Raw genomic sequence first — 25,571 nt, forward strand, 5'->3', positions numbered from 1 at the left:
GGACGTGCGTCGCTGACAAGGCCTGACGCACCGCCGAAACTGGGACGGGGAGTGGACGTAGAGGCCTCCTCACTTCCTGTTTCCAGTCGACTGTCAAAACCAAATTGGGGTAGGGGGAGGAAGGATTATAACTGAAGGTCCTTTGGGCCTAACGGGTACCAGTTGGGTTTTTATGGTTCCAGTCGACTGTCTCCGTATGCGGGTCAGGGACTGAGGGGCGTCGTGTTGCCTCTTCCGCCCGGCACGTTCCCGAGGGAACCGGAAGTGGTGCGTTGCATGGAGGGTGTAGAGCTCTTTGGTTGGGGCGCGCTGGACGGCGAGCGTCATCCTCGTTTCGTCCGGAATGGGCAGGCTGAGCTTTTAAAGGAGACGCGCCAGGGGAGGCCGCTTTGCAAAGGGATCCCTGTCTGCGATGCGTCCGTTGAGACCAGGAGTAGAGAGGTGTGCCAGCTGAAGGTATTTTTCATGCATTGAATGGAATAAAGAAACATTACTTTTTTAAATTGAGGTTTAACCAAAATATCACCAAAGAGTAAGAAAGCTTCGGAGTTCTCCGGATTTATTCGTCTGGGTGTAAGTTCAGCATTCCCAAAAATAAAATAAAGCGATTCCGACTGATGGAAGTTGGGGCACTGAAAAACTTGCTCGCTATTTTGTATTTTTTAATATATAATACTGCAAAATATTATATATATATATATATTAATAAAAGTTAATCACACTCCATTTTAGGCGTTTTCCAGGGACCAAAACAGCTATGTACACATTTAAAATCAAGACATGACCCAGTGCTTGCACAGGGGATACCGTCACCATTACCTTTTTAATGCATCCGTGATGCTTTACAGTGCCACAAAAGTCTTGTGTTGCATTACATTTTCGCTGTTCACACTCTTTCCCTCTCTGTGTTGTTAGATATGACATTAGCAACTGAGCACGGGCATCGTGGAGTTGATGGAAGAATAATACTAAATGTCATTTATAACATTCAGCTCTGAGTAAAATCCTGCTGACATTAATGGCCTCAGCTGAGCAATCAAGGTCAAGTTCAGGCTATAGCATGTGCTCTTCGATGGGGAACTTCACATCATTCTTTAAAGTAGGATTTTGAGAAAATTGTTTGACTTGCATCAATTACATGATTGTCACACCCTTTTCCAAATGAGCACTGGGAGTGCCTCCGTGCTTTCATTTTATCCTCACCCAACCCTGCAAAGTAGGTCAGGCTGAAAGACAGGGCCACTGGCCCAAGTTCAACCAGGACATTTTGTGGCACACAGGAATTGGTGTCCCTGTGCCCCCTCCACACTGATTATCACCATAACACGATAGTCAGAAAGGCGATCATCTACAGCAGGCCTGCCCAACTGGAACCTTTTCACCTGCTCCTTTCCCCAAGTAACTCCCTTCTCTATTAAACTTCTCACCAACCCTGTGAGGTAGGATAGGCTGAGAGACTGACCAGCCCAGCAAGTTTCTTGATCATCTGCATTGGATTCTGAAGAACTGTTAACAGCAGGAAAACATCTCTGGGTCTCTACAAGCCTGAGGCTGTAACCCTACAAATACTTTCCTAGGAGAGAGCCCTTCAGGAGTTCCCAGAAGAACTGCTTTGGATTGCTCTATAAAATTTCCTCCATTGGCCAATCCGTACAGCTCATGGAGGAAGAGCTTTCACATGGGTGTGTGTTGTAAGCTATCATTTGCCATGATGCACAACAAAAATTGAGTCCAGTGGCACCATTAAGACCAACAAAGATTTATTCAAGGCGTGAGCTTTTGAGTGCAAGCACTCTTCCTCAGACTGAATGGAACAAGGATCATAAGTGTACAGGGGTATGGCAAAAGTAGATTGTGGCAAATTAGTAAACTGGCATAATTTCCAAATTAAGCCATATGATACCATATTAGTTGAAACAGCTAGTGAGTCCTTTTGAGTTCCGTTGTAGTTCACAAAAAAACTGGAGAAATAAAACTGTCCATGCTAGTAACTAATAGCAGACACTTTCCCAGTGGTGGAAAGAAATAATGAAAAGAGACTAGTTGCTTGCCACGATGAGGAGCGACTGTCAAGCGGACCATTGCTTAAATTTGCCTTTTAATTGCCAGAGCCGCCGTACGTCTTTAGCGGAGCGGAGCCTGGCAAACGTCAACTGCGTGGCAGACACCGCCCTGTTCGGAAGGAGAGGCGGGGCCGCGCGTGGGCCGGGCTGGCACGTGGCTTCCCGGGATGACGCCTCTCTGCCCGGCGTAGCGTCAGGTACGGAGCAGGGGGAGAGGCATTTGGTACCGGACCAGGGAGAGGAGGCGGAGGGCGGCCATTGGCTGCGGGATGAGGAGAGGGTTGTGTGCACCCCCACCCCGGATAGATGGATGCGGCTGTTGGCGTCAGCCCCGTTGAAGTGCAGCGGGATTTGCTGTCGAGGAGGCGTGTAGAGGATGGCGCTGCAGCTTCCCCCGGCAAGGAAAGAGGGTGGGCGGCATGCATTTGATTTCACTTTATTCTATTTTAGTTCCAGTGCTTCAAGCTTGAGGCGAAAGGAAACAAAAGGCAACCCATGGGCGTGCATGGGTTTTTTTGGGACGGGGGTCTGTGTTGTGGGGTCAGCCCTGGCACAACAGGACTGAGGACAGCAGGCAGGAAAGGGCTGGAGAGCATTTTGCACCTGTGGTCCTCCAGATGTTCATGGACTACAATTCCCATGAGCCCCTGCCAGCCTTTGCTGGCAGGGGCTCATGGGAATTGTAGTCCATGAACATCTAGAGGACCACAGGTTGACTATCCATGCTGTAGACAAGATTGGAACAACTAAGGACCTCGGAACTCTGCTTTGGTGTTTTCCCTCTGGCTCCAGGTTCAGTGTCCCATGTGGGTGAAACTTGCTTGGGATGAGATCGGCCTCCTGAGCCCATGTGTGAGAACTTCATGAACAGTGCAAAACATTTTTTAGGGAATGGAAACAGCTGCCCTACAGTTTCACTGGTTCCATAGAGCCATTCCCAGCATCTTCATTTGAGGGCCTAATTTCTATACTAGTCCAGGAACCAAGCCCCACTGAACCAGGCTTTTGAGCCATCAGCACGCAAGAGAAGGTGCTCTTGAGTCCCCCTCGTGTTTTAGCAGCCTTGCAAGTTCTGTGGTATGAATGGGAGAGACCTTTCAGTTTGAGATGGAAACCTTTCCAAAGGAACATGGCTTTAGGGGGGCTCAGTTAAAACACAGAGCAAGGCAAATAAGCTAGTACACATTGTGAACGAAAATGCAGATAAAGAAGGCTGTGGTGCTTTCTTGCAGCATCTGAGTTAATACACTGAGGGTTAAGCTGCGTGACTATTGAAAAAGATAAAAGATGGTTTGAAAATAAAACCTGATGCCAACTGGTCACAACCTTCTGCGTATTTCCATTCCCCAGAAATAAAGCTATCTATGCCCTTTTGAGGACAGTTCTTCATCCCTGCTTTCTGAAGCCATTGACTGTATAAGTGGGAAAAGAACCCATTCTGAAAGATACAGTTTTTATGTTACAGGGCCTTTTTGACCCTGGCCCCTGCCTGGTGGAATGAGCTCACAGAAATCTAAGGGCCCTGTCGGAACTAATTTGGTTCTGCAGGGCCTGCAGGATGGTCCTCTTTTGTCAGGCATTTGGTTGAGGCTGGACTGACAAGATCTTTCCCGTCCCCCGGTGTCTCCTATTGGTAACATCATCCCTGGAGATGTGGTGGAATGGGAGAGTTAGGGTGGGATTTGGGGTTTAGGGCTAGCTTGTTTGGGTTGAGGAATTCTGTGGTTTTATGTATTTTACTTGCATTGCATTTTGTCAGCTGCTGTGAGTTGGCAGGCCATGTGCAGCAGCCTATACGTATACCAAATAAATACATTAAAGCCCATAGGTTATGGATCAGCAATTGGGAACCTCAATTACAGAAAAGTCTCATGTGCTTCTAATTGACAGTGCTAAGGTGAAACAGGGTAGTGGATGAACGGTATCTTTGGTGATGGCATTTTGAGAAGTACAGCTTCGAATACCTGTTTGGTCCACCCTGTTTAAATTTGTTATCAGTAAAACTAATTTTGGGTTGATTCCTGACTAAGTCAGGATCAGGGCTTGTTAACAGTAAAATAAAAGTTTTTATATAACTTAAAATATATATAAAATTGACTTTAAAAGCTACCACTTTAAAATAACTCTTTTGCACATATTTCCTTCATCCCTGCCTTGCTACTTATAACACTCTCTGGCATAGTTCTGTTTTACAGCATCATCAGCAAGCCAGGAAGGTAGAAGCCCCCTTGATCTTGGGAGGCTGTAGCCACACATGTGGGGCAGGATCTGAAAAAAGCCAAGCTCTTACAGAATGAACCGTAGACATTATGGAACAGGCCAGAGCTATTGGGAAGACCAAAGCTGCTACATGGCAGCATGATATGAGATGATGCTGCGGTGTGATGGGGGCGTGGCCAGCTGATAAAACTTCTGCGGCTCCCCGAAGTCTGAAAAATTATTTCAGGGACTCTTTCACAGTCAAAAGGTTGAAAAAAAACTATCATAGAGAATTGTCATCAGCTGTGACTTGAAGGCCCTTTCCGTTGCCAGTCCAGTCTGTGGCAGTCCAGGAAAGAAGTGACCCTTTGAAGTCTGTGTTTGGTTACGAATCGTGCATATCCAGATATGAACGAAAGACATCTTAAAATATTGTTTATTGCAGATGTTTTCCAGAGGAAACGCTAGACAATAGGGGCTATGTCTGTTTTCCACAAAATCAAACTGAGACCGGAGGTTGAAGACTATCTGCAGGCCGCTTTTAAAAATGTCGAGGTATTTGTTAATAGTGCTATATAAAGTGATTATTTTTCTTGACTCACTTTTGTTTTTCCTGAGCTCGAGTTAAAACATTATGGGACTGGAGACATTCATTATAAGACAGAATATTTTTTTGCTCTAGCGCTTCCCAGTTCCAACCCTGATGGATAATAATTTACAAGAGGAGCCTCGTGATACTTGCAGGAGGGAATCTCTTCCCCCATCGCTGCTGAACCTCCATAAGGCTCAGGGAGGACATTTGCAGAGGGGAATCCCATAGTGGTTCCAGGCCCCACCATCCACTGTTAGCCCAGTGGGCACAGCAATGGTACATAGGAGGTGCTCTGAATTCAGAGAGGCTCCGTGTGTTTTCTGCCATCATGGCCAGGCCCAGAGTCTCTCTCAGAGAGCTCTGCAATAGTGGCCAGGCCCAGAGCATCTCCTGAAGTGCTCTGCCACAGCAGCCAGGATTGAAGTACCTTCCAGGATGCTCTGTTATGGCAGCTTGGCCTGCAGTCTGCCAAGCAAGAAGCCACTCCTGACATCCTCCACCAATGCAGCTGGGCTCAGAATGGTTCCTTGCAGCAGCTACCCCTAACTCCAGTAGTCAGTGCATTGTTTGCACATGCATAGAAAAATCTCTTCAGCATTTGTGTGGCCCCAGTCTGTGGATTTAGGTATCTGCAGATGGGGAGGATGGACACTCTGCATCTTGCCCCCTTGGTAGCTCCCCTCCCCACCAGCTGGCAGATCTACGACTGTCACCACAATAACCAACAGGCCCTTTCCCAGGTGCCCAGGATAAGTGCATTTTCTGGGCATGGCCAGAGAATGCGTTTTATTTTAGGAGGAAGATCAGGGCCCTCTGGGATCTTAAACAATTCCAGAGAGCCTGCAAAACAGCTGTTAAGGCCAGGCAATAACACCAAGAAATGCTGGTCGCCCTCAAAACATCTCAAAACATCTGCTGACAGGAACCCCTCAAAACTGATCAATCCCCATAGTGAGACAAATAATAGGAGGCAGTTTTTATGAAGGATGTGCTGTTTTATTTTATTGCTTATCATTTTTAAAATGTTGTTAACCAGTACACTGGTATGAGGCAGTATGCAACTAAAATATTTACTTATTCATTATTTATTTGAGCTTCCCCTCCATTGGAGTTTAAAAAAAAAACCTTCTGATTTTTCTGCAAGCCTAGAGGTTGTGAATGTGTGCCCCTTATCTGTGGATTCAGATACCTGCACTTGTGAATTAGATATATAGATAATACATTATTCCAAATAAAAGAAAATAATGCTTAGATCTCTTGAGACCAACTGTGCATATTTCCAGTGTCTAAATTGATTATTACCACTTAGCCCAGGGGTAGTCAAACTGCGGCCCTCCAGATGTCCATGGACTACAATTCCCATGAGCCCCTGCCAGCATTCGCTGGCAGCTTAGCCTGCATTCGCTGGCAGGGGCTCATGGGACTTGTAGTCCATGGACATCTGGAGGGCCACAGTTTGACTACCCCTGACTTAGCCCATGACTCATAAGTTAAAACAGTGTACTTGAATGTAACCTGATTTCAGCACCATCAGCTCATCCTGGGAAGTTTTCTTAGGCTTGTAGCACATTGATTTCTATACATAAGCATTTGAAGTTAAGCTGCTATTCCCGTTGAAGTTTTAGTTTTGACTGAATTGTAGCCTGAGTTAAATCTGTCTCTAGAATTACGACATAATTGCAGCATAGTATTTCTAAATGAATGTATTTTGTTTGCGTGTTTTTATATTAAGCTCATATCTGCTCTCGGGTCCCCGGAAGTTGAGAGGAAATATGAACGTCTGTTAAATAATCTGTCTCACCCACCAGCTTTCACTACTGTTCGAGTGAACACTCACTTGGCATCTGTGGAACATGTAAGAAGTCTACTGTCCGAAGAGCTCCACAAGGTCTGTGCAGTCCCTCAGTTGTGTCTTTCAATCAGCTCAGCCAGTAGCTATATTCCTATATAGTTACTGGCTTGGAATGCTCTGTAGGTATATATAAGTATATATCTGATGAAGTGGAATAAACCAGTGGAATAAACCGAGTTTGTGTCGTTTTCATACTGTACATTGAGTAAATCAAATTTATAAATTTGATGTGAATGAGAAGATCATTTAGAACAGGGGTAGCCAACCTGTAGTCCTTCAGATGTCCATGGACTACAATTCCCATGAGCCCCTGCCAGCATTTAGAAGATTTACTTCAACCAGTTTTTGCAATCAGTTTTAGTATACTTCTATTGTACAGGGTTTTTTATTGTTACTGTTTTTTTATAGTTTCCATGTACAGTTTTTGCATTTGTTTTTTACTTTTCATTATACATGTTTAAGCAATATCCTTTTCTCTCTTTTAACTCGTAGCAATATAAAGGCTTCAGCATTCCATTTCTTCAGCATCCCAAACTTCCTGACATTTTACTTATTCCTGTTCTTGGACCCAGGTTTGTAGTTTTTAGAATTATTACGTTATAGATTTTAGCTATTATTTTTCATCTTCAGTAGTTCAGATGATAACTCACCTTAATAGCATGTGTACCAGTGTGGTTTATTCCTTTTAAATGCCCTCAATATTTATTATTTTTTTAAAGGTTAGTTTTATACAATCCCTTGCAAATTTTAAATATACAACTTACGATTGAGACAGAGAGAATGTTGCAATTCTTTCTCTACTTAAAAGCAGCAGTTGCCATAAAGATCATACCGAGGAAGCAGCAGGGGCAGTAGTAGCTGAATGGGATCTCCGCAGCATTGTGGATGGTGCAGAGAGATGGGTGTGAATGCAGTTGCTGGTCAGCTCAAATGAGCAAATTGCATGGTTCTGTGATTTATCTTGTGTCCTGACCTTCTGCCCAAACATGGCTATATTTTCCTTCATTAAATGTCTTTTTTCCTCCAGAAAGGATCTGCAAGAATTGTCAAATCAAGTAATAGTTGGTGCCCAGTGTGGGAACGCAGTGCTTCGAGGAGCGCATGTGTATGCCCCTGGAATTATATCCACTTCAAAGTGTAAGCATTTTTCCTTGTCTTTCTGTAGGATCTCAGGAAAGAAAAAAACATTATGCAGTTGAAAGATACTGTCTCTTTGCGTATTCATCTTTTGTTTATATATCTCTGTTTTAGTGTAGCATCAATTTTTTTCTGAGATTTACTTTTTAACATTTCCAGCGTCCTCATTTAGATTGCTTTTTTGTTTGCTACAGTTTTGCAAAGAAGGGGATCAAGTCTGTGTGAATGCTCTGAGGGCAAAGCAAAGCCCTCCCATGTACTCCAAATGGGGAAAGAGAGGATGCATCCATTCTGTGTAGTCAGCCTGGCAATTGTTCCTGTATTACTGTGTTGTGTTGGCAGATATTTAAAAAAAAAACATTTATAACCTATATTTCTCCCCAGTGGGGGACCAAAGTGGGTTTCCTTATTCTCCTTTCCTCTATTTTATCCTCCAAATAAGCTTGGACCAGTTTAAAGGTAAAGGTATCCCCTGTGCAAGCACCGAGTCATGTCTGATCCTTGGAGTGACGCCCTCCAGCATTTTCATGGCAGACTCAATAGGAGGTGGTTTGCCAGTGCCTTCCCCAGTCATTACCGTTTACCTCCCAGCAGCAAGCTGGGTACTCATTTTACCGACCTCGGAAGGATGGAAGGCTGAGTCAACCTTGAGCCCGGCTGCTGGGATTGAACTCCCAGCCTCATGGGCAAAGCTTACAGACTGGATGTCTGCTGCCTTACCATTCTGCACCACAAGAGGCTCTACTGGATCAGTTTAGGAAGGTGTAAATCATAAAAGTTAAAAGTCTTAGGAGTTCATGTTAGGGAATATATTTTGTAACAAAGGAAATTATTTTGTTCTGTGTATTTGAAAAGACACTTACCTGCTACTTCCCCCTCCCTTTTTCACTCCAGCTCTTCCAGGATAAGCCACTTTGTATTAAAATGCGTATTTTATGCATTGAAAACAGGGATTTGTTTTTTTTACTGTGTTGAAAGAATGAGATGTACTTTATTTTAAAGTCGTAGGGAATGCTGCCAAGTGTGCATGTGGAAGAGCTGTGTTCCAGAGCTAGTCCTGACCTGAAATGTTTTCTTGCAAGTACATAGGGCTGAAGATCATGTCCTAGCAGATGTCCCTAATGATTTGACCACTGTTCTCATGCCAAGTAAAATACAATCGGAAATGTTCCCTCTTCTCTCTTCCCAGTTATGAAAGCTGGTGATGTGGTTTCTGTATACTCTGATATTCAAGGGAAATGTAAAAGAGGAGCCAAAGAATTTCTGGGAACCAAAGTTTTCCTTGGAAACGGGATTTCTGAAGTGGGGCGCAATGACATTTTTAATTCTAACGGCCCACTGAAGTAAGTAAAAATAATGACTTATTGTATGATTTATTCCATTTGTATGCCATTTTTTCTGCAATGGGGACCCAAAAGTAGTTTACATAATCCTTCTCTTCCCTGTTTTATATTCACAACATTCCTGTGAGGTAGATTAGATGACAGTGTCTGAGGGTGGGGTAAAGAATATGTATTCTTTTTATTTAAATGAATAGCTTAAACTTTTATACTTTGCTCAAACTGCAGGAAGGACAGGTCAATGAGGGAAGCACCAGTTGAAATTTAAAAAGTCTTCACCTGTGCCATAATTTTGGTGCCCCTTGTGAAGGTGGATATTGTAATATGAATGGAAGTAGTACATTTTATTTGTAATTTTTTTTCAGAGTTAGGATCCAGAATGCATTAGGAAAAATATTTATCTTATTAAAATCACTTTAGATGTTAAACTTTTGGAGCAGCGTTTGCTTCTGTAATAGATTTTTTAAAAAATGGAGCATGCTGTGCAGTCCTGCTTGATTGTCACAATGAATTACATGATTCCTGTAGTTAAGCCGGGTCCTGGTTTTTTGCCTTGGTCCAGTTTTTTCTTTACCTCGTGGAGCATTATCTGCCTTACAACAGCTGTTAATCACTTACATATTCAGCTATATTTTACAGAATAATTAGAATACTCCTTTTACACTTCCGTTATCTCCTGCAAACCACATCCGGACACTAACCAAGGGAAATCATCATTTAAAATAACTCACTTTGTCCGCTGAGTTTTCCATTTTCTCCCTCTATAACAGGACTCTCTGAGTTCTTCTCTCTGTTTTCTCTCCTTACATCCCTCTTTCTTTCTTTCCACGCTGCTGTTGCAGAGTCCAGTAGCACCTTTAAAACCAACAAAGATTTATTCAGGGGGTGAGCTTTTGAGTGCAAGAACTCGAAAGCTCACACCCTGAAAAAATCTTTGTTGGTCTTAAAGGTGCCACTGGACTCTGATTTTATTGTGCTACTTCAGACCAACACAGCTACCCATTTGAATCTCTTCTTACCTCTGTTCATTACAGCAACATGAGATGTGCACCATTGAAGAGTGCACTATTGCTCCTAGGTGCGCTAGCTCTTTTCCTGGAAATCGGGCCATTCGCTGGTATGATTGGGACCTGCACCATTGGCTCCTCCTGATGCCCTGATAGTGCTTCACAGTTTTGCACAAAGTAGCATTATTAGCAGCAGAGACTTAGTTGCAACTACAAAGAAGTGGGAATGTACTGTAGAGCTGGGGTCCCCAACCCCCGGTCTGGGGACAGGGACCGATCCGTGGCTGCGGCTCCTCCTCGTCCTCCTCCCTGGCTGCTGTCTCAGGGGCTGCCCTGCCACTCTGCTGCCGGCTCACCTTTGGTGCTCTCCAGCGGTCGCCATGGCTGGGGTTCCCCCTCAGCGTGGCACTGTGCAGCTGCTGCTGGCAGTGCCCCCCAGTGGGCGGCGGGAAGTCAGGGGCACCGGCAGGAAAGCAAGTGGAGCAGGGGCCCAGGCAGCGGTGGCATCCCTCAGCAAAATACTACCCCCCCCCCCTCCCGGGCCTCAGTAAAATTGTCAAGCATTGACTAGTCCCCAGTGATAAAAAGGCTGGGGACCACTGCTGTAGAGAATTTCCTTTGGGCTGAAAACAGAAGACGATCACTACTGCATGTAACATCAGTGTAAGACAGGCAACTAAGTGTTAACCTTGTTTTATAAAGAGAACAGAACAGTACCTTTTAGCAGTACAATGCTAAGCAGAGTTTAAAGTTCACTGACTTCCATAAACCCAGAAGGGTCTGATTCTGCTTATGATTGCACTGTAGTTCTAAAGTAGACAAGAGCGTGCTGTCATATAAACCTAAGAAACGGCTCAACCTTCATGCATCTGTGAATGCAAGCTTAAGCCGATCGTGACCCAGATGTATAACATTTTTCTAGTTATAATCACAAATATACAATTAGAATTAATTACAGGCTCACATTATTTGGCCGTACTGATGATCTCACATTTCCTTTTTAAAGAACATTATACTAAGGACATTTTGCAATAGCATAACATAGTTCCAGAAATGTGGGCACACTTTTTAAACAATGAGTTTTGTATCTTTCAGAGGACTGGGAGTAAAAATGATGGATCCAATCTACCTTAGCCCTTCATTTGACAACGTGCTATCCAGTTACATATTTTTGCAGGTAAGCAGTTATTAAGTATGACTCTCATTTTCTGGACATGAAGCTGCAGTCCTGTTTTCTGAAAGTAATTCCCACTGAACCCTGTGTGATTTACTTTGGAGGACAGATGTATAAGATTGGGCTGTTGTGACCCTAAGTGCAGGTCAGTCCCTCAAAACCATTGAAACTTTCAAATAAGTGCGTCTTCAAATCCAAACGTGACTGTAAGAATTTTATATCTGATTTGCTAGATAACAAGTGTACTCATAACATTGCTTTCAAGAGCCAGCTTGGTGTAGTGGTTAGGAGGGCGGACTTCTAATCTGGTGAGCGAGGTTTGATTCCCTGCTCCCCCACATGCAGCCAGCTGCTCGCCACAGTACTGATAGAGCTGTTCTGACCGAGCAGGAATATCAGGGCTCTCTCAGCCTCACCCACCTTACAGGGTGTCTGTGGTGGGGAGAGGAAAGGGGAGGTGACTGTAAGCCACTTTGAGACTCCGTCTGGTAGAGGAAAGCAGCATACAAGAACCAACTCTTCTTCTATATGCAAAGTATTCACGGAAGCAATGAAGAGCATGGGTATATATTATCTGTATATATTTTTGCATATGCATATAGCGCCATAATTACTTGCGTTTTTCATAAATGGCAGTGTAAATGACATATGGCTTCTGCTTTCTTCTATGTAAGTATAGTGGTTAAGAGCAGCGGCCACTAATCTGGTGAACTGGGTTTGATTCCCCAATCCTCCACATGCAGCCAGCTGGGTTAGTCGCAGTTCTCTTAGAGCAGTTCTCACAGAGCAGTTTAGTTAGTGCTTTCTCAGACCTACCTACTTCACAAGGGTGTCTGTTGGCGGTGAGGGAGAGGAAGGGAATGTGATTGTAAGCTGCTTTGAAACTCTTTTGGGTAGTGAAAAGCAGGATATAAAAACCAACTCTCCTATTCCCTTCACGTATACCCAACTTCTCAATAACTCAGGGGCTGGTGGTACCATTACTCTGAGGTGTGAGGACTCACACTTGTGACTTTTTGGTTTTTACTTGCCCCCTTCCAAGGAAGCCTGGGGTGAAGCGTCTTGACAGGCAGAAGCCTCTGCCACTAAAACAGCCACTAAGGTGACAGAATGGAGGTGGGCAAAAACCCACCTCCCCTGTGCCACCAGCTGCTAAACCAGCAGTGATGGAAGCAGACAGATGGTGGAGGGGCAGCTCTGTCCCCACTGTCTCCCTGCTGTTACTGGACCCAGATTCCTGGGCTCATTTCTCGCAAGGGAAAAAGGAAACCAAAATGGGGGCATTCACATCGAACCAGACAGATTTCAAAATTCCTTATTTCTTAAGTCCTTCTCCTCTTTTTGTGCTCTAGAATTTACCCTCTTCAGTTGTGAGCTATGTTCTAAATCCTCAGCCAGGTGAGAAGATTTTGGATATGTGTGCAGCGCCGGGCGGGAAAACCACCCACCTTGCAACACTAATGCACGATGAGGTAAGTGAACATTTTCTGTCTCAGCAAGGGAAATGTGATGCACGGTTCATTAGCGTGGCCTGCTTCCCTCATCTGCTGAGCTCCACAGATAATTCATGGAAGCGCAACATTAATATTTGAACGTAGTGCTTATGGGCTGACTGACTCTGCAGTTTAGCAAAATTATTGAACCAAACATAGATTGTGTGTGTGTGTGTGTGTGTGTGTGTGTGTTGGGGGGGTTAACAGTTACAATCAGATTTAGAACAAAAAGTTCAGATTCACTAGTCAGGTGGTGCGTTTTTAAAAGAACAGACACAGCTACAGATCCCAGCTCGTGAGGAGGAATATAATGCAAATCAATCAATGTTCTCTTTAGAGCAGAATCTCCGTTTTTATTCGATTTTTTCAATTAATTTCCCCTCAAATCAAAGTAACTGAAATGGGACCAAGTACTGTGCTCTGAGATCTTTAAAGTAAAAGCAAATTGTAATGGTGGATACCTGTTTGTTACATTATTAGAATGAATAATCCAGTAACTTGTGCCATTTTTTTGAAAGAAAATGGGGTTGGTTCATCAAGAGGGTGTCCTGTGTTCCTCCTGCCCAGCTATCTGGATTTAGCAGGTTGTAGATAAAGGTTGGCGTATTTGTGCGTATCCTCTCTTCAAATCAAATTGTAGTATCCTTGAGAGGGTTTTATACATGTTGGATGAATTAGAAAGACGATACTGCTTGGGCGCAGTGCTTAGTGGCCTGTGCATTAGCAGAAGGGCTTTGGTGGGGTCAGTCAAGTGTATACGGAAGACCCACGCAATTTGCGGCATGTGACAGCCTTGACATGATAATTTAGTGCCTAGTAAAGTGTTCAGCCTTTCATTGTGGAGGAATTGACAACATGCACAAAAGCATTCACCAAGTAGAGTCATGACATTTACAAGAAATAACCATTTACTTAATGGTGTTTGCCCACGAATTGTGCTACCATTTGTTTCCATCTGTTTGCTGTATTTTAATGGACATGTTGTGTGTTTTTTTCTTTTTTGCTAAGTTAGCACGTCATTATGTCCCATAAGCACTGCTGTTTGCAGGATTAAAAGACCTCACGACATTACATTTAAAAAGAAATGTGATTTCTATGCTGGAATCGTGGAGTTAAAGGAACTCAGAGCCTGCTGTGCTAACGGCAGTCAGGTGGAATAAATCCTGTGAAGATCTGTAACATCATGGAGCAAATAGTAGACTGAATGGCAATATGATGCTATCAGCTCAACTAGATTATTGAGACATGCATAATGGCTGAATAGTCCTTAACAATTAAATGCCACCAGTTGCAACCAATTTACGGTGACCCTCTCATGAGATTTTCAAGGCAGGAGATGAACAAAGGTGGTTGGCTATTGCTTTTATTTATTCACTTAATTCATTTAACTCCCCATGATTCTCCCCTTCTACATTTTTATCCTCGCAACAATCTTCTTATTATTTATTCAGTATCTTACCCGCCACTCCCAAGTGGCTCGTGGCGGGTTAGAAATTCTGTATAAAACCCCAGTAAAAACTTCCCCTTAAAACCACAGGCATAATTAACAATAAAGTAAAATCAAATGAAATAGGATAGGGCGGAAACCCAGTTCTAGCTCAACTCGAACCCATTCCCCCCAATATAATCTCCTAGAGGGAGGAAAGAAAAGGGGCAGATGGAACCCGTGGCTGCCATCTGCATAGCTGTAGCTTGAATCCTGAGGGGGGTCATATAGATCTTCCTTAGCGCGCTGGCCTCAACCATAGACCTGGTAGAAGAGCTCCATCTTGGAGGCCCTGTGGAATGTCAGAAATTCCCACTAGGTTAGTCTGAAAAAGGGGATTTGTACCTGGGTCTTCCAGATACTAGTCCAACATGCTTGACCACTGCATCGCAGTCCTTAGTGATCTCCCATCCATGTATTAACCCATGGCTGACCCTGCTAAGTTTCCAGCTTCAAGGCAAGATAAAAATCCCATTCAAGCATTTCCAAATATTTATTTGTTTTACAATTGTATCCTGCTTTATCCCTTCATAGAACTGAAGGCGTGGTATACATAGGATTCAGAGAAGGCTATCCAGTTAAGTAGTACCAGAACCTGCTGAGCTTCAGCCAAATTGCACTCTTATGTGTCTCTGGACTATACCCACCACCTTCTTCCTTCCCACATACCCTGGACCAGAAGCAGCAAAGCCCTCAGGCTTCCAGCAGGCCTCACAATGCAGATGAAGGGCTTTAAACACTGAAAAGCTATAAAATGCTAATTGTCATAGGGTCGACAGGAATCATGGCTGATTATGCACTTCCTTAGGGCACTGATAAAGCTGTTCTGGCCGAGCAGTGATATCAGGGCTCTCTCAGCCTCACCCACCTCACAGGGAGTCTGTTGTGGGGAGAGGAAAGGGAAGGCGAATGTAAGCCGCTTTGAGCGGGTAGAGAAAAGCGGCATATAAGAACCAACTCTTCTTCTTCTTTTAAGATTGGCTGAGAGCCAGTTTGGTGTAGTGGTTAGGAGTGCGGACTTCTAATCTGGCATGCCGGGTTCAATTCTGCACTCCCCCACATGCAACCAGCTGGGTGACCTTGGGCTCGCCACGGCACTGATAAAACTGTTCTGACCAAGCAGTGATATCAGGGCTCTCTCAGCCTCACCCACCCCACAGGGTGTCTGTTGTGGGGAGAGGAAAGGGAAGGCGACTGTAAGCCGCTTTGAGCCTCCTTCGGGTAGAGGAAAGCAGCATATAAGAACCAACTCTTCTTCTTCTTCTTCTTCTTCTTCTTCTTCTTCTTCTTCTTTTAAGATTGGCTTTTAATAGGGCCTTAGAGCTGTATAGATCTGTTTTTTGTAATTTACTCAGGTCGTGGGGCTCTACAACCCGAGAAAACTACAAAAGCCCGTTGATTCCAGCCGTGAAAGCCTTGGGGCAATGCATAGTGTTGGTCTGTTTTTAATGTTTGTTTTTATTCTGTTGTTTGAAATGGCTCCACAGGTATTCCTTACCTTGCATCCTAAGGCTCACAGGTTAAAACTGATATATAAATGTTTCAGGTGAAGCTATTGAAAGCATGTCCCATGCTCAGTGATCAGTGTGTCCAGGGACATTGTACACAGCAATAGCTGTAGTGAAATGGGACTAGGGTTGGGAGCTTCGGCATCCGAAACGACCGTTCGCGGCCGAAGCAGCCAGCAGTGCGGGGCAGTGGAGGGGAAGGGAGGTTTGGGTGCCAATGCGCCAGTTGGCGCACCCTGCGTGTATGCACCGACCGGCACACTGGTGCCTGCGCCTCCCCCTCCCCCCACGCCATGGAGGTAGCTGCTTCGGGCGCAGATGGCTGCTTCGGACCCCAAAGCACCCAACCCTAAATGGGACCGTATCAAACAGTGAACCTCCTATTGTTGGTACTTTACGGTTGCACCCTAGTCATTCCTTGAAATGGTAGGTGTGACTTGGACAGTGCCCTAAAGAATTTACTACTCAAGATTTTCAGTCAGAACTCATCTCAACTTTTCAAACTCCTGTGTACTTTTTGTTTTTTCACTGTGTTTTTCAGGGGGAAGTGATTGCCCTGGACAAGATAGCAGATAAAGTCAAGAAGATTAGCCAAAATGCTGCACTGCTGAAACTGAATTGTATCAAAACATTTTGCTATGATAGTACGAAGGCACTTGCTACTGACCAGGCAGAATGTGGGCAAGGTAACATGATCCCCTCCCCCTTTTTATTGGTCGTGTTTTTGAAAGGGAACAATGACCAGTTTTGCTACAGTGCTTAAATCAATTACATTGATTCTAACAAACTGCTATATCAATACCATTAACTCTGCTATGTTTTATAAAAAGCTTTGAAACCTGAAAAAAATTGTGAAGCATCAGTACTGAATGTCCCTTTTGCTTTTTAACTTCTTATCCATTCATCGGCAATATGTGTGCAAAACCATTATCTATTATTTCTGTATTTTAGTCCTTGTCGCTTGCCACATAGTGAACAGGTGTGTTTTTCCAAAAGGTGCCTTGCCCTTTCTGCACTATTTCAGTACAGTTGGTAGGTGCATAGAAAACCTTCTTGACTCTCCCTTTAATACCCTTGTTCTTTCTCATCCATTTCCTCCTTTTGTAAAGACAGAATTTCTAAATGGCTGGTGTTCATTGCATCTGACATCCATGGCAATTGGTGTGCTATGTTTGTTGTTTGCATGTATACCAGGACAGAAATCCAATCTTCACTGGGTATCAGTAGAAAGATCTGATGAAACTTGTGCTTCCGTTGTGTAAACATAAGGATAATTTGCCTTCAGAGTTGGAGATGAATTACATATTATCAATATCAAGATTGGACAGTAAACATACTTTTCTTAAGACTAGACTAAATCGTTCTGTTCTGTTAAGCTTCCAAATAAGAGAGAGTGAGTGGTTGTGTAGATATATATATGTTTGTCTGCAATTCCTACAGTGCGGATTTCCCTTTTCCAGGTGGACCTCCATTTTTACAAGAGTCATTTGATCGAATACTTCTTGATGCTCCCTGTAGTGGGATGGGGCAGAGGCCAACTATGGCTTGTTCCTGGTCTTTAAAGGAAGTGACTTCTTATCAGCCCTTGCAACGCAAGCTCTTCAGAGTGGTATGTGCTAATGATTAAAAAAAAAAAACAGCCTAAGGAACGCTACAAACCTGTAACTTTGGCTTTGAAGAACAGAGTCCTAGCTGCTTACTTGGTCAGACTTTAGTTGCAGCTGTAAGATTGGAAGTTAGTTGGTAAAGAATTCTTAAGCACACAAACACACAAAATAATGCATCTTTGAAGCACTCTTTGTCTCATTTTGGTGCAACAGATTGTAAGGAAAACTAGCTTCAGCAGCCTCTAAGCAAATCTGTGCTATGAGGCTGGTGCTACTATCCAGTAATCACACTGGAGTTCTTTAGGGAGTATCCTGAACTCAGTAATAATCCACTTTAAAGTCTCCGTTACAAATATTTCAGTAGTTGACAAAATTACTCTTTTACTACCCACATATAAGTGAGGACAACATGACTGCTCACACTTCATGAATTGGGAACAGGCATGTCAGTCATCTTTTCTATGGCATGCCTACTTTGTTTCAGGCTAGTAGAGGTAGGGAGGTGCCTTTTCTTTCCAAGCAAAGGGCAGCCTTTGAAGTAGAACATAATTAGGCTGCATCTATCTAAAAGACCAATGCATCCTGGAAAAAAGAACAGTTGGAGGCACTCATGTCATGATGTAAAAATTCAGGTTGTTTCCTTCCTGTAATGGGGCTTTGATTTCCTGTGATAGGGTTTGATCTTTTCTCATGTCTGTCTTTAGTACATAACCAGAATTGTTTGAGAATTGAATGTGTCCGAAGCCTTACCTAAACAGATGTATTTATTTATTTGGATTGCTAGTCTATCTCATCTCTAGGACTTGGGTGTGATACTAATTAAAAGTGCGGAGGACAAGCCCCTACTTTCCAAATCAGACAAAATAATACAGTCATTAAAATTTCCATCCTACTGGAAGTCAGCTCAAATTAAAAGCTCTTACATCAACAGAATAGGAAAAGCCCACTTGAGCAGATTGAGTGGGAAGATGGCCTGGTGCCCTCTTTGACCTATCCCAAGATGTCTCCTTTCATCTTACAATGTGTGCAGATAGATGTTGGGAATAGTAACAGTCATGATTTATTCAGCTGCTTTCTCTTGTGTATTGAGCCAGCTGAGCCAAAGGTGGGCGGAATATGTGTGTCTGTGTTAAAACCCTTGAGATATTTGTTTAAAGAGAGTCAACTTTAACATATGGATTCCGGTTTTTCTAAAGAAAATGCCGCTATTGTTTCTGAGAATATTGAAATTTCATTTATTTAAGAACATCCAGCTATTCAATAAAGTTCAATTTCATATTGTCATTCTCTAAACAGTCAGTGATCTAACTTCTGAAACAATAAAACTGTATGCCTAAGGCAAAAAGGGGGCATCAGACTTGGGTTTAAAATATCACATCTTAATCAGGCTGACCAGCAAGAACAAGAGAAAGAAGATTAGGGAACTTCCATATTATTCAAGAAGACAAAGTTTTGTGTCTTAGACAACAAAGAATGTTGTCACATATGATTTTACTGTCAGACTGTTTGGCCTCACTGGCCTGAGGGAGGTCCGCCTGGCCTTGACCAGGGCCAGGGCCTTTTTTTGTCCTGGCCCCCACCTGTTGGAAAGAGCTCCTGGAGGATCTCAGGTCCCTGACAGAGATTTCTCAGTTCCGCAGGGCCTACAAGGTGGAGCTCTTCCATCAGACGTACAGTTGAGGCTGGGTAGGGCCAGGAATGTCCTGGGGCTCCCTTCGCAAAATTGTGATACCCCCCCCCCCCGTGGTAAACTGGACTATCTGAACTATAGGAATACTTGGCTTGGAGCAGATAACCCCGGGAGTGGTGGTGTATGAATCCAAATCACTCACTCACTCGCTGTTTCTGTTTGGGATTGGATAGTGATAGCTAGAATGATTTCGGATGAGCTTTTTCAGGCTGTTTTAATTACGGCACCCCAAGACATTGCAACCTGAAGGCTAGTGTTCACAAACTCCTGGAATGCAAGCCAGCTTCATTGAACTCATATAAGGTGAAGTCCTACAGCTGTCTCTCATGATATAGCTGCATCTATAATGGAAAACATCAATGCCTGACACATGGGTTGGCCCCCATTACATAGCTTGTATCCATTCTAACATAGGCTGCCAAAGACATTCTTAGCTGTAGTATGCACAGGGGTAGTCAACCTGTGGTCCTCCAGATGTTCATGGACTACAATTCCCAAGAGCCCCTGCCAACAAATGCTGGCAGGGGCTCTTGGGAATTGTAGTCCATGAACATCTGGAGGACCACAGGTTGACTACCCCTGAGCTAGTACAACACAAAGAGCTCACGTAATGTGGGACATCCATCATATAAAGGTGACCTCCAACAAACTTCATTTGGGAGTCATATCACTTTAGAAGAGGTCTTTCTTTCTGTCTAATTGAACCTGATAAAGTTGCATGCTGCAGAGACTCTTTTGTCCCAATCTGCATTTTAGCTTTGCATATGAAATGCTGATGATCTAGTGAGAGTATATTTTTGTCCATAGGCAGTACAGCTGCTGAAGCCAGGAGGCACCCTGGTATACAGTACTTGCACAATTACGCTTGCAGAAAATGAGGAGCAAGTGGCTTGGGCACTGCAGACCTTCCCATGCCTCCAGCTTCAGTCACAGGTAAGAATGTGTTCATTTTTAAACTTCATACTCCAGTATGTAAAGATTATCTTTTATGGACTTTGGAAAAGGAGGAAGAATGTGTTTGGGGCAGTGTCAGTCCATAATGTCATCAACTTGCTGTGTTTCTTGATACTTGCATGTATAAGGTTTTTGGTAGGGCATCTGCTTTGCATGCAGAAGGTCCCAGGTCCAATCTCTGGCACCTCCAGTTAAAAGGATCATGTAGTAATGAATAGGAAAGCCCTTATCTGAGACCCTGGAGAGCCACTGCCATTCAGAGTAGACCAGTACTAATAAAGGCATCTGATGAAGTGAGCTTTGACTCAGAGAAGCATATATCCTGTAGAACTTTTGTTGTTGTTTAAGGCGATACTGGTCTCTGCTATCCACCTAAATACTGATTGTGGTTTGATTCAGTATCAGGCAGGCTCATGCATTAACACTGACTATATTATGACCAAGATGATTCTAAAACATTACCTGTTTTCATATAATTTTGTCACCCAGAGGAAGAAAACTTGTGTAATAGTCGGAAAGTTTCCATATATCAGTATATGTAGGATAATTTGATTGCTATGGCAGGAGCCAAAGTTGAAAGAATAGCATTGCCGTGAGTAGGTCCCAGTTCCCACACCAGTTCTTGTGCTGGACTGCAGGCTTGAGTTTGAGCCAGGGCAGGTTGACCTGCCTCTTCCTGCTCCTACATGGAGGAGCATTTTGCCTGGTGCACCTTGTCCGCCCCGAATTTGTGCTCCTTCATGGGAGCCAGAGTAGCGAAGTTCCCAGTGCGGAAACGGTCTCTGTTTTTCAGTCATGTTTTTGCAGAATCATTGCATGTGCAGTATTTGATACGTGATGTAGACCATATATTTTTGTGAAAGATGGATGTTTCTAGTTCTTGGGGGGGAAATGTTTGAATCTAGTAGCACCTATAAGACCAAGGCATAAGCTTTTGTATGCATGCACACTTGTCCAGATATGGTTGACGAAAATCTGTTTAACTGTTCCAGAAGACGTATGCTTGCACATGACTTATTATGCATGGCAGCTTCTACGCTGGGTGGCCGCTGTGCCATTCCCCGTGTACACATGGGGGCAATGTTCCCCGGCGTATGTCGACGCCCAGGCGTAACATGCACACATGCACTGCATGCCAGGATGCTTCCTGGCCATAGCAGCGGCCATGGGTGAGCGGGGAGGGACCGTGTCCCCAGCGCACGCTATGGCAGGGGCAGGGGGATGCCCCTGCTGGCGCCCGTGGTATCCCAGGGACCATGGAAGTTCCTGTGTTCCGAAACACGGGCCTTCTATGGCCATGGGCCAGGCCACGGCTGCGCTGGCAGTGGGGGCAGGCATAATGCGGGATTTTCCCCGATGCCCTGCCGCTGCCAGTGCGGGCATTCTGGCCTGTGCATAATGGGACCATGAGAGCTTATACCTTGAATATAACTTGGTTGGTTTTAAAGATGCCACTGGACAAGCCTTGTTCTGCGGCCTCAACACAGTTACCTGCCTGAATCTAGTTCTGGGGAACTAGATTCAATCCAAAAATCAATCCAAAATCTTTGAACACATGGATGTCAGAAGCAGAATAAGTCATGCAAAGTTATACGTTAATTCAATATTGTTTATTCTGGGAGTGAAACAGATATCTTAAATTTTGTGAAAAACCCTCAGGATGAATTGCTAGGGTTGCCTTGTTGTAAGAAATGTAACTGATCCCCCTATTACATTGCACACAGTTGCTCAGCTGTAGGCCCTTTAGCTGCCAAAGAACAAGAGAAACTGCAGAAGAGAGGCCTGCTAAACATTTCCCTGTCACCAAGTTCCTGTTTGCCCCCTACGAAAGGGCACTGGGAGGAGCAGATGGAAGTGAAATATGTCTCTGTTGACTTAACGGAATCTGGGCAGCCTGCTAATCCTGCAGAGCGAGTGGGCTGGAGAAACAGCTGTGTTGATGAGCTTCCATGACTCTGTTGCCCTTCCCTGCACGGGGTTCAGCAGGCTGTGCTGCTTGGAGGGTTAGCAGCAGTTTGGCCGTCATTAACTAATGTAAATGTTAATTGTCCCACAAGAGTATGTGAGCTGCTCACCAAATCATGACTCAAAACTGTAACACTGTGTAAAGAGTCGTGTTTAGAATGCATCAGATAATTGTGTGACTTTGGAAAGTTTAATTAGTTACCCTTTCCTTTCCCCACACCTTCACTGGCTAGACTCACAGGGGTAGTCAAACTGTGGCCCTCCAGATGTCCATGGACTACAATTCCCATGAGCCCCTGCCAGCATTTGGAGGGCTGCAATTTTCACTACCCCTGGGCTAGAGGGATTTGTTTTTAAATCTTAAATGGCTAAGACGGACTCTGATAGCAGGTTTTGGGTCATTTTTATAATCATGCTTATCTTACCTATATACGTATTCAGAAGATGCTGGATGTTCTGTTAAAGTGCAGTATGTTGTATTTGAAGTGGGGTGTTGTCATGTGTAGAAGGACCAGAGCTTTCAGGCCCTTGATAAATTTTTCTGCGCTTGTGCCAGGCTTCCTTTTTGTTAATTTTTTAACCATGCTGTCAGTACAAGATTTCTGTTCAGGAAAAAAGTCACAATAAAGGCACAAATCAAGGCTGGCAGCTACAGAACATGTGGCTTGGCGGGAGAACATCGCTTGGTGCTCAGAAGATTCCAGGTTCAGCCCCTGACATCGCCTGTTATAAGGTTGTAGATATATTTTTAAAAATCCCTTTGTATGAGACTCTGGAAAGCCACTGCTCATCAAAGTAGACAGTATTGACTTTGACAGGCCAGTGGCTGGACTTGGCATCAGTCAGCTTCATGAATACTTGAGTGTCAAATCTGGAAAACCTGTTTTGCAAGGCAGACTAATTATGTATGTCTGCTATGTAGGTATACTGCATATTGGCAAGTTCCTGCTGGATGCAGAAATGGAAAAGGTTTTTGCAAGTGCATCCGTTTTCACTCTTAACTGTACTGGAATCATATAAAGCGTCTTCCTTAAAGTGGAGGAAGGAACTCTCTGTATGTATTGCCTTGTGGTCATGAGTCAGGTGGAAAGTGCAGTGGCAGGGCCATGCTACTGCCAACCTGTAATAACGATAGATGCTTGGTCTCCTGGAATATGATGTTGGAATGTAGGAGCACTAAACTGCTAGACCCTAGCACAGGGGTAGTCAAACTGCGGCCCTCCAGATGTCCATGGACTACAATTCCCAGGAGCCCTTGCCAGCATTCGCTGGCGAATGCTGGCAGGGGCTCCTAGGAATTGTAGTCCAAGGACATCTGGAGGGCCGCAGTTTGACTACCCCTGCCCTATCATGTGCTGGGATAATGTCTAAAATCATGTTGCTGACAAAGTGTTTAAAATGTGTTTTTTGTTTCTTTTCATTTGTCCCTTTCCCAGTCTTCCTGCTTGATTCTTCCTCTTAAGAGGTCGGCAGGAAACCTGCTGTTGATCTCAAATGAGGCACAGGGGAAGTACGGACTTTTTTCTTCCCTGCCTAGAGACAGGATCCTTACTTGCCAAATCCCAGTTATCAGAAGCAGGAGCACATGTTCCACCATTTCCATCTTGTTTTTTTTTTTTTTTTGTGGTCTTGGTAAGGAGTGCAGCATCGAGTGGCATCCTGTTCTGGGATGCCGTCCAGGATCCATTAGAGATTAGAATGTGGAGTAGTGAGTAAATAGCCCTTTTGCCTGGCTTTCTCTTGAAAGGGAGCATAATTCTTCGCCTCAGTACTTTGCCAGCTAGTACAGGGACTTCTCTGCTGATGTCCCAGGTCCTTGAAAAGCTACCCCCACACAATTTTAAAGAGGCAAGGTGGAGCAATAATCTCCTTCAACAGCAGAGCACTTAAGTTCAGTCTGTAATCTGTGCTTTGCTGGAGGAGTCTGGCCACCCTAGCATCATCTGAATGTAAATCAGTTGTGCTTGTGGCCCACAAAGAAGCACAGAAGTGTTTCCTTACTGTCAGTTTTCTTCCTGCTGCTGCACTCGGAGGCATGTATCCTCTGTGGATGTCTCCATGGGCTGTCAGTATGTTTATTCCCACAGTCTGAGCCTTTCTAAAAGAAAATAGAAGGATGCACTGAAGGAAACCTTAGAAGTTTGGTTTTCTGCAGCAAAAAAGGTATTCCAGACAGGTGTCCATAACAGCAGGTAAGAAGGTGCTCGCTCTTAAGAATATGAATGAGAACTCGTATTCTCATTTAAATAAAAATGAACCGGAGAGCAATTTAAGTAACTTTTTCTATTTTCCTTCTTTAAAAGGAGCCCCATGTTGGAGGAGAAGGTATGATGGGAGCTGGGCTGTCACCTGAGCAGTTGAAACAGCTGCAGAGGTTTGATCCGTCTGATGCAATTCTGCAGGGAATGGACTTGAATTCATTGCAAGGTTTCAAATACGAAGATATGATCAGATTGGCAAACAAAGATTGCATAGGATTTTTTATTGCTAAATTTATAAAAGTGCAGTGAAAGCTTTACTGCACAGTATAAAAATGCTCTCGTGTTAATATTGGGAGCTTTGTGAACTGCATCTTGCACTGCTGCAATGTTGCCAAGCCAACAGACTGACGACAGGGTTGCTATAGCAGCAGTAAAATCCGACAGCTGTTTCCCCTGGGAGCCATCCACAGGTTGGAGAAACCAGTCTGAGAAAAGGGGCAGTTTCAGACTGGAAGTCTCAGCTTGGTTCTGTATTAGCAGAAGGTCACTTGATTCTAAAGAAGGTTGTTTTCCCCTTTGTCCTGATGACTCGGTGTCCGAACACTCTCAGCCTCAGCAATATGAAGTGTGCTTCTTATAGTAAAGTGTATTATATATTGTACAAAACCACTAATGAAAATATTCTATCATCTTTGCTCAATTCTCAAATCCATATTTTTGATAGGCGATTTTATATTATTAAAGACAATGATTCAGGGTGTTATTTGGTTGTTTTAATATTTAATCTGCTTGAGAATCTTCTGTCTGATATAGCCATGTAGAACATGTTTCTGGCAGTGCATATATTTCATTCTGGGTCACATATAAAATAATGCTTCTGAACTAAATGACCAAGTCAACTGCCTTTCTGCTTCTTTTGTACTAACCCCGGGGTTACACCGGGGTTCAAAATCTGCTCCTTCTATCTGCTCCTTTATTGAGACATAGTGGGATTTTTTTTAGGTTTGTAGATTAGGGCTTTATATTACATTTAAAGAACCCAAAAACATTTACTGGGGATACAGTCCTCTCCCTGATTTAAATGTTTACATTGATGCAGGTAGATTAACTGGTAGGTATGGAAATCAGCCTGCTTTTGTTTCCATGGGCCAGTTAGGATGGAGTATGTTAAAAGACCAGGGGGGGGGGAGAGTGGAGGAAGATCATGGGTCCCCCTCCAAGCTGAGCCAGAGCCAGCTTGGTTAATTGATTGTTGGGGTTTTTGAGGGGTGGTTAATGGGGTTTTAATGGGTTTTATTAGGAA

At 43.9% G+C, this 25,571-nt stretch overlaps 1 protein-coding gene across 4 annotated transcripts; it reads left to right on the forward strand.

Moving 5' to 3' along the window:
* The first annotated feature begins 103 nt into the window (after positions 1–103).
* On the forward strand, positions 104–25,155 carry NSUN6 (NOP2/Sun RNA methyltransferase 6). 4 transcript variants are annotated; one of them, XM_077304228.1, is made up of 13 exons: positions 104–456; positions 2,110–2,260; positions 4,708–4,817; positions 6,587–6,742; positions 7,199–7,278; positions 7,734–7,843; positions 9,033–9,186; positions 11,286–11,367; positions 12,717–12,836; positions 16,393–16,537; positions 17,312–17,460; positions 19,956–20,081; positions 24,371–25,155. In XM_077304228.1, the coding sequence occupies exons 3-13, from the start codon at positions 4,743–4,745 to the stop codon at positions 24,575–24,577; spliced, it is 1,404 nt and encodes a 467-aa protein (XP_077160343.1). In that variant the 5' UTR covers positions 104–456; positions 2,110–2,260; positions 4,708–4,742; the 3' UTR covers positions 24,578–25,155. The 4 variants fall into 4 exon arrangements, with proteins under 4 accessions (XP_077160343.1, XP_077160345.1, XP_077160344.1 ...); XM_077304230.1 differs by having other exon boundaries at positions 107–456; positions 6,663–6,742; XM_077304229.1 differs by lacking the exons at positions 104–456; positions 2,110–2,260 and adding an exon at positions 2,270–2,473.
* The last annotated feature ends 416 nt before the right edge of the window (positions 25,156–25,571 follow it).

This window comes from Paroedura picta, chromosome 11, assembly GCF_049243985.1.
Source record: "Paroedura picta isolate Pp20150507F chromosome 11, Ppicta_v3.0, whole genome shotgun sequence".
Lineage (NCBI taxonomy): Eukaryota > Metazoa > Chordata > Lepidosauria > Squamata > Gekkonidae > Paroedura > Paroedura picta.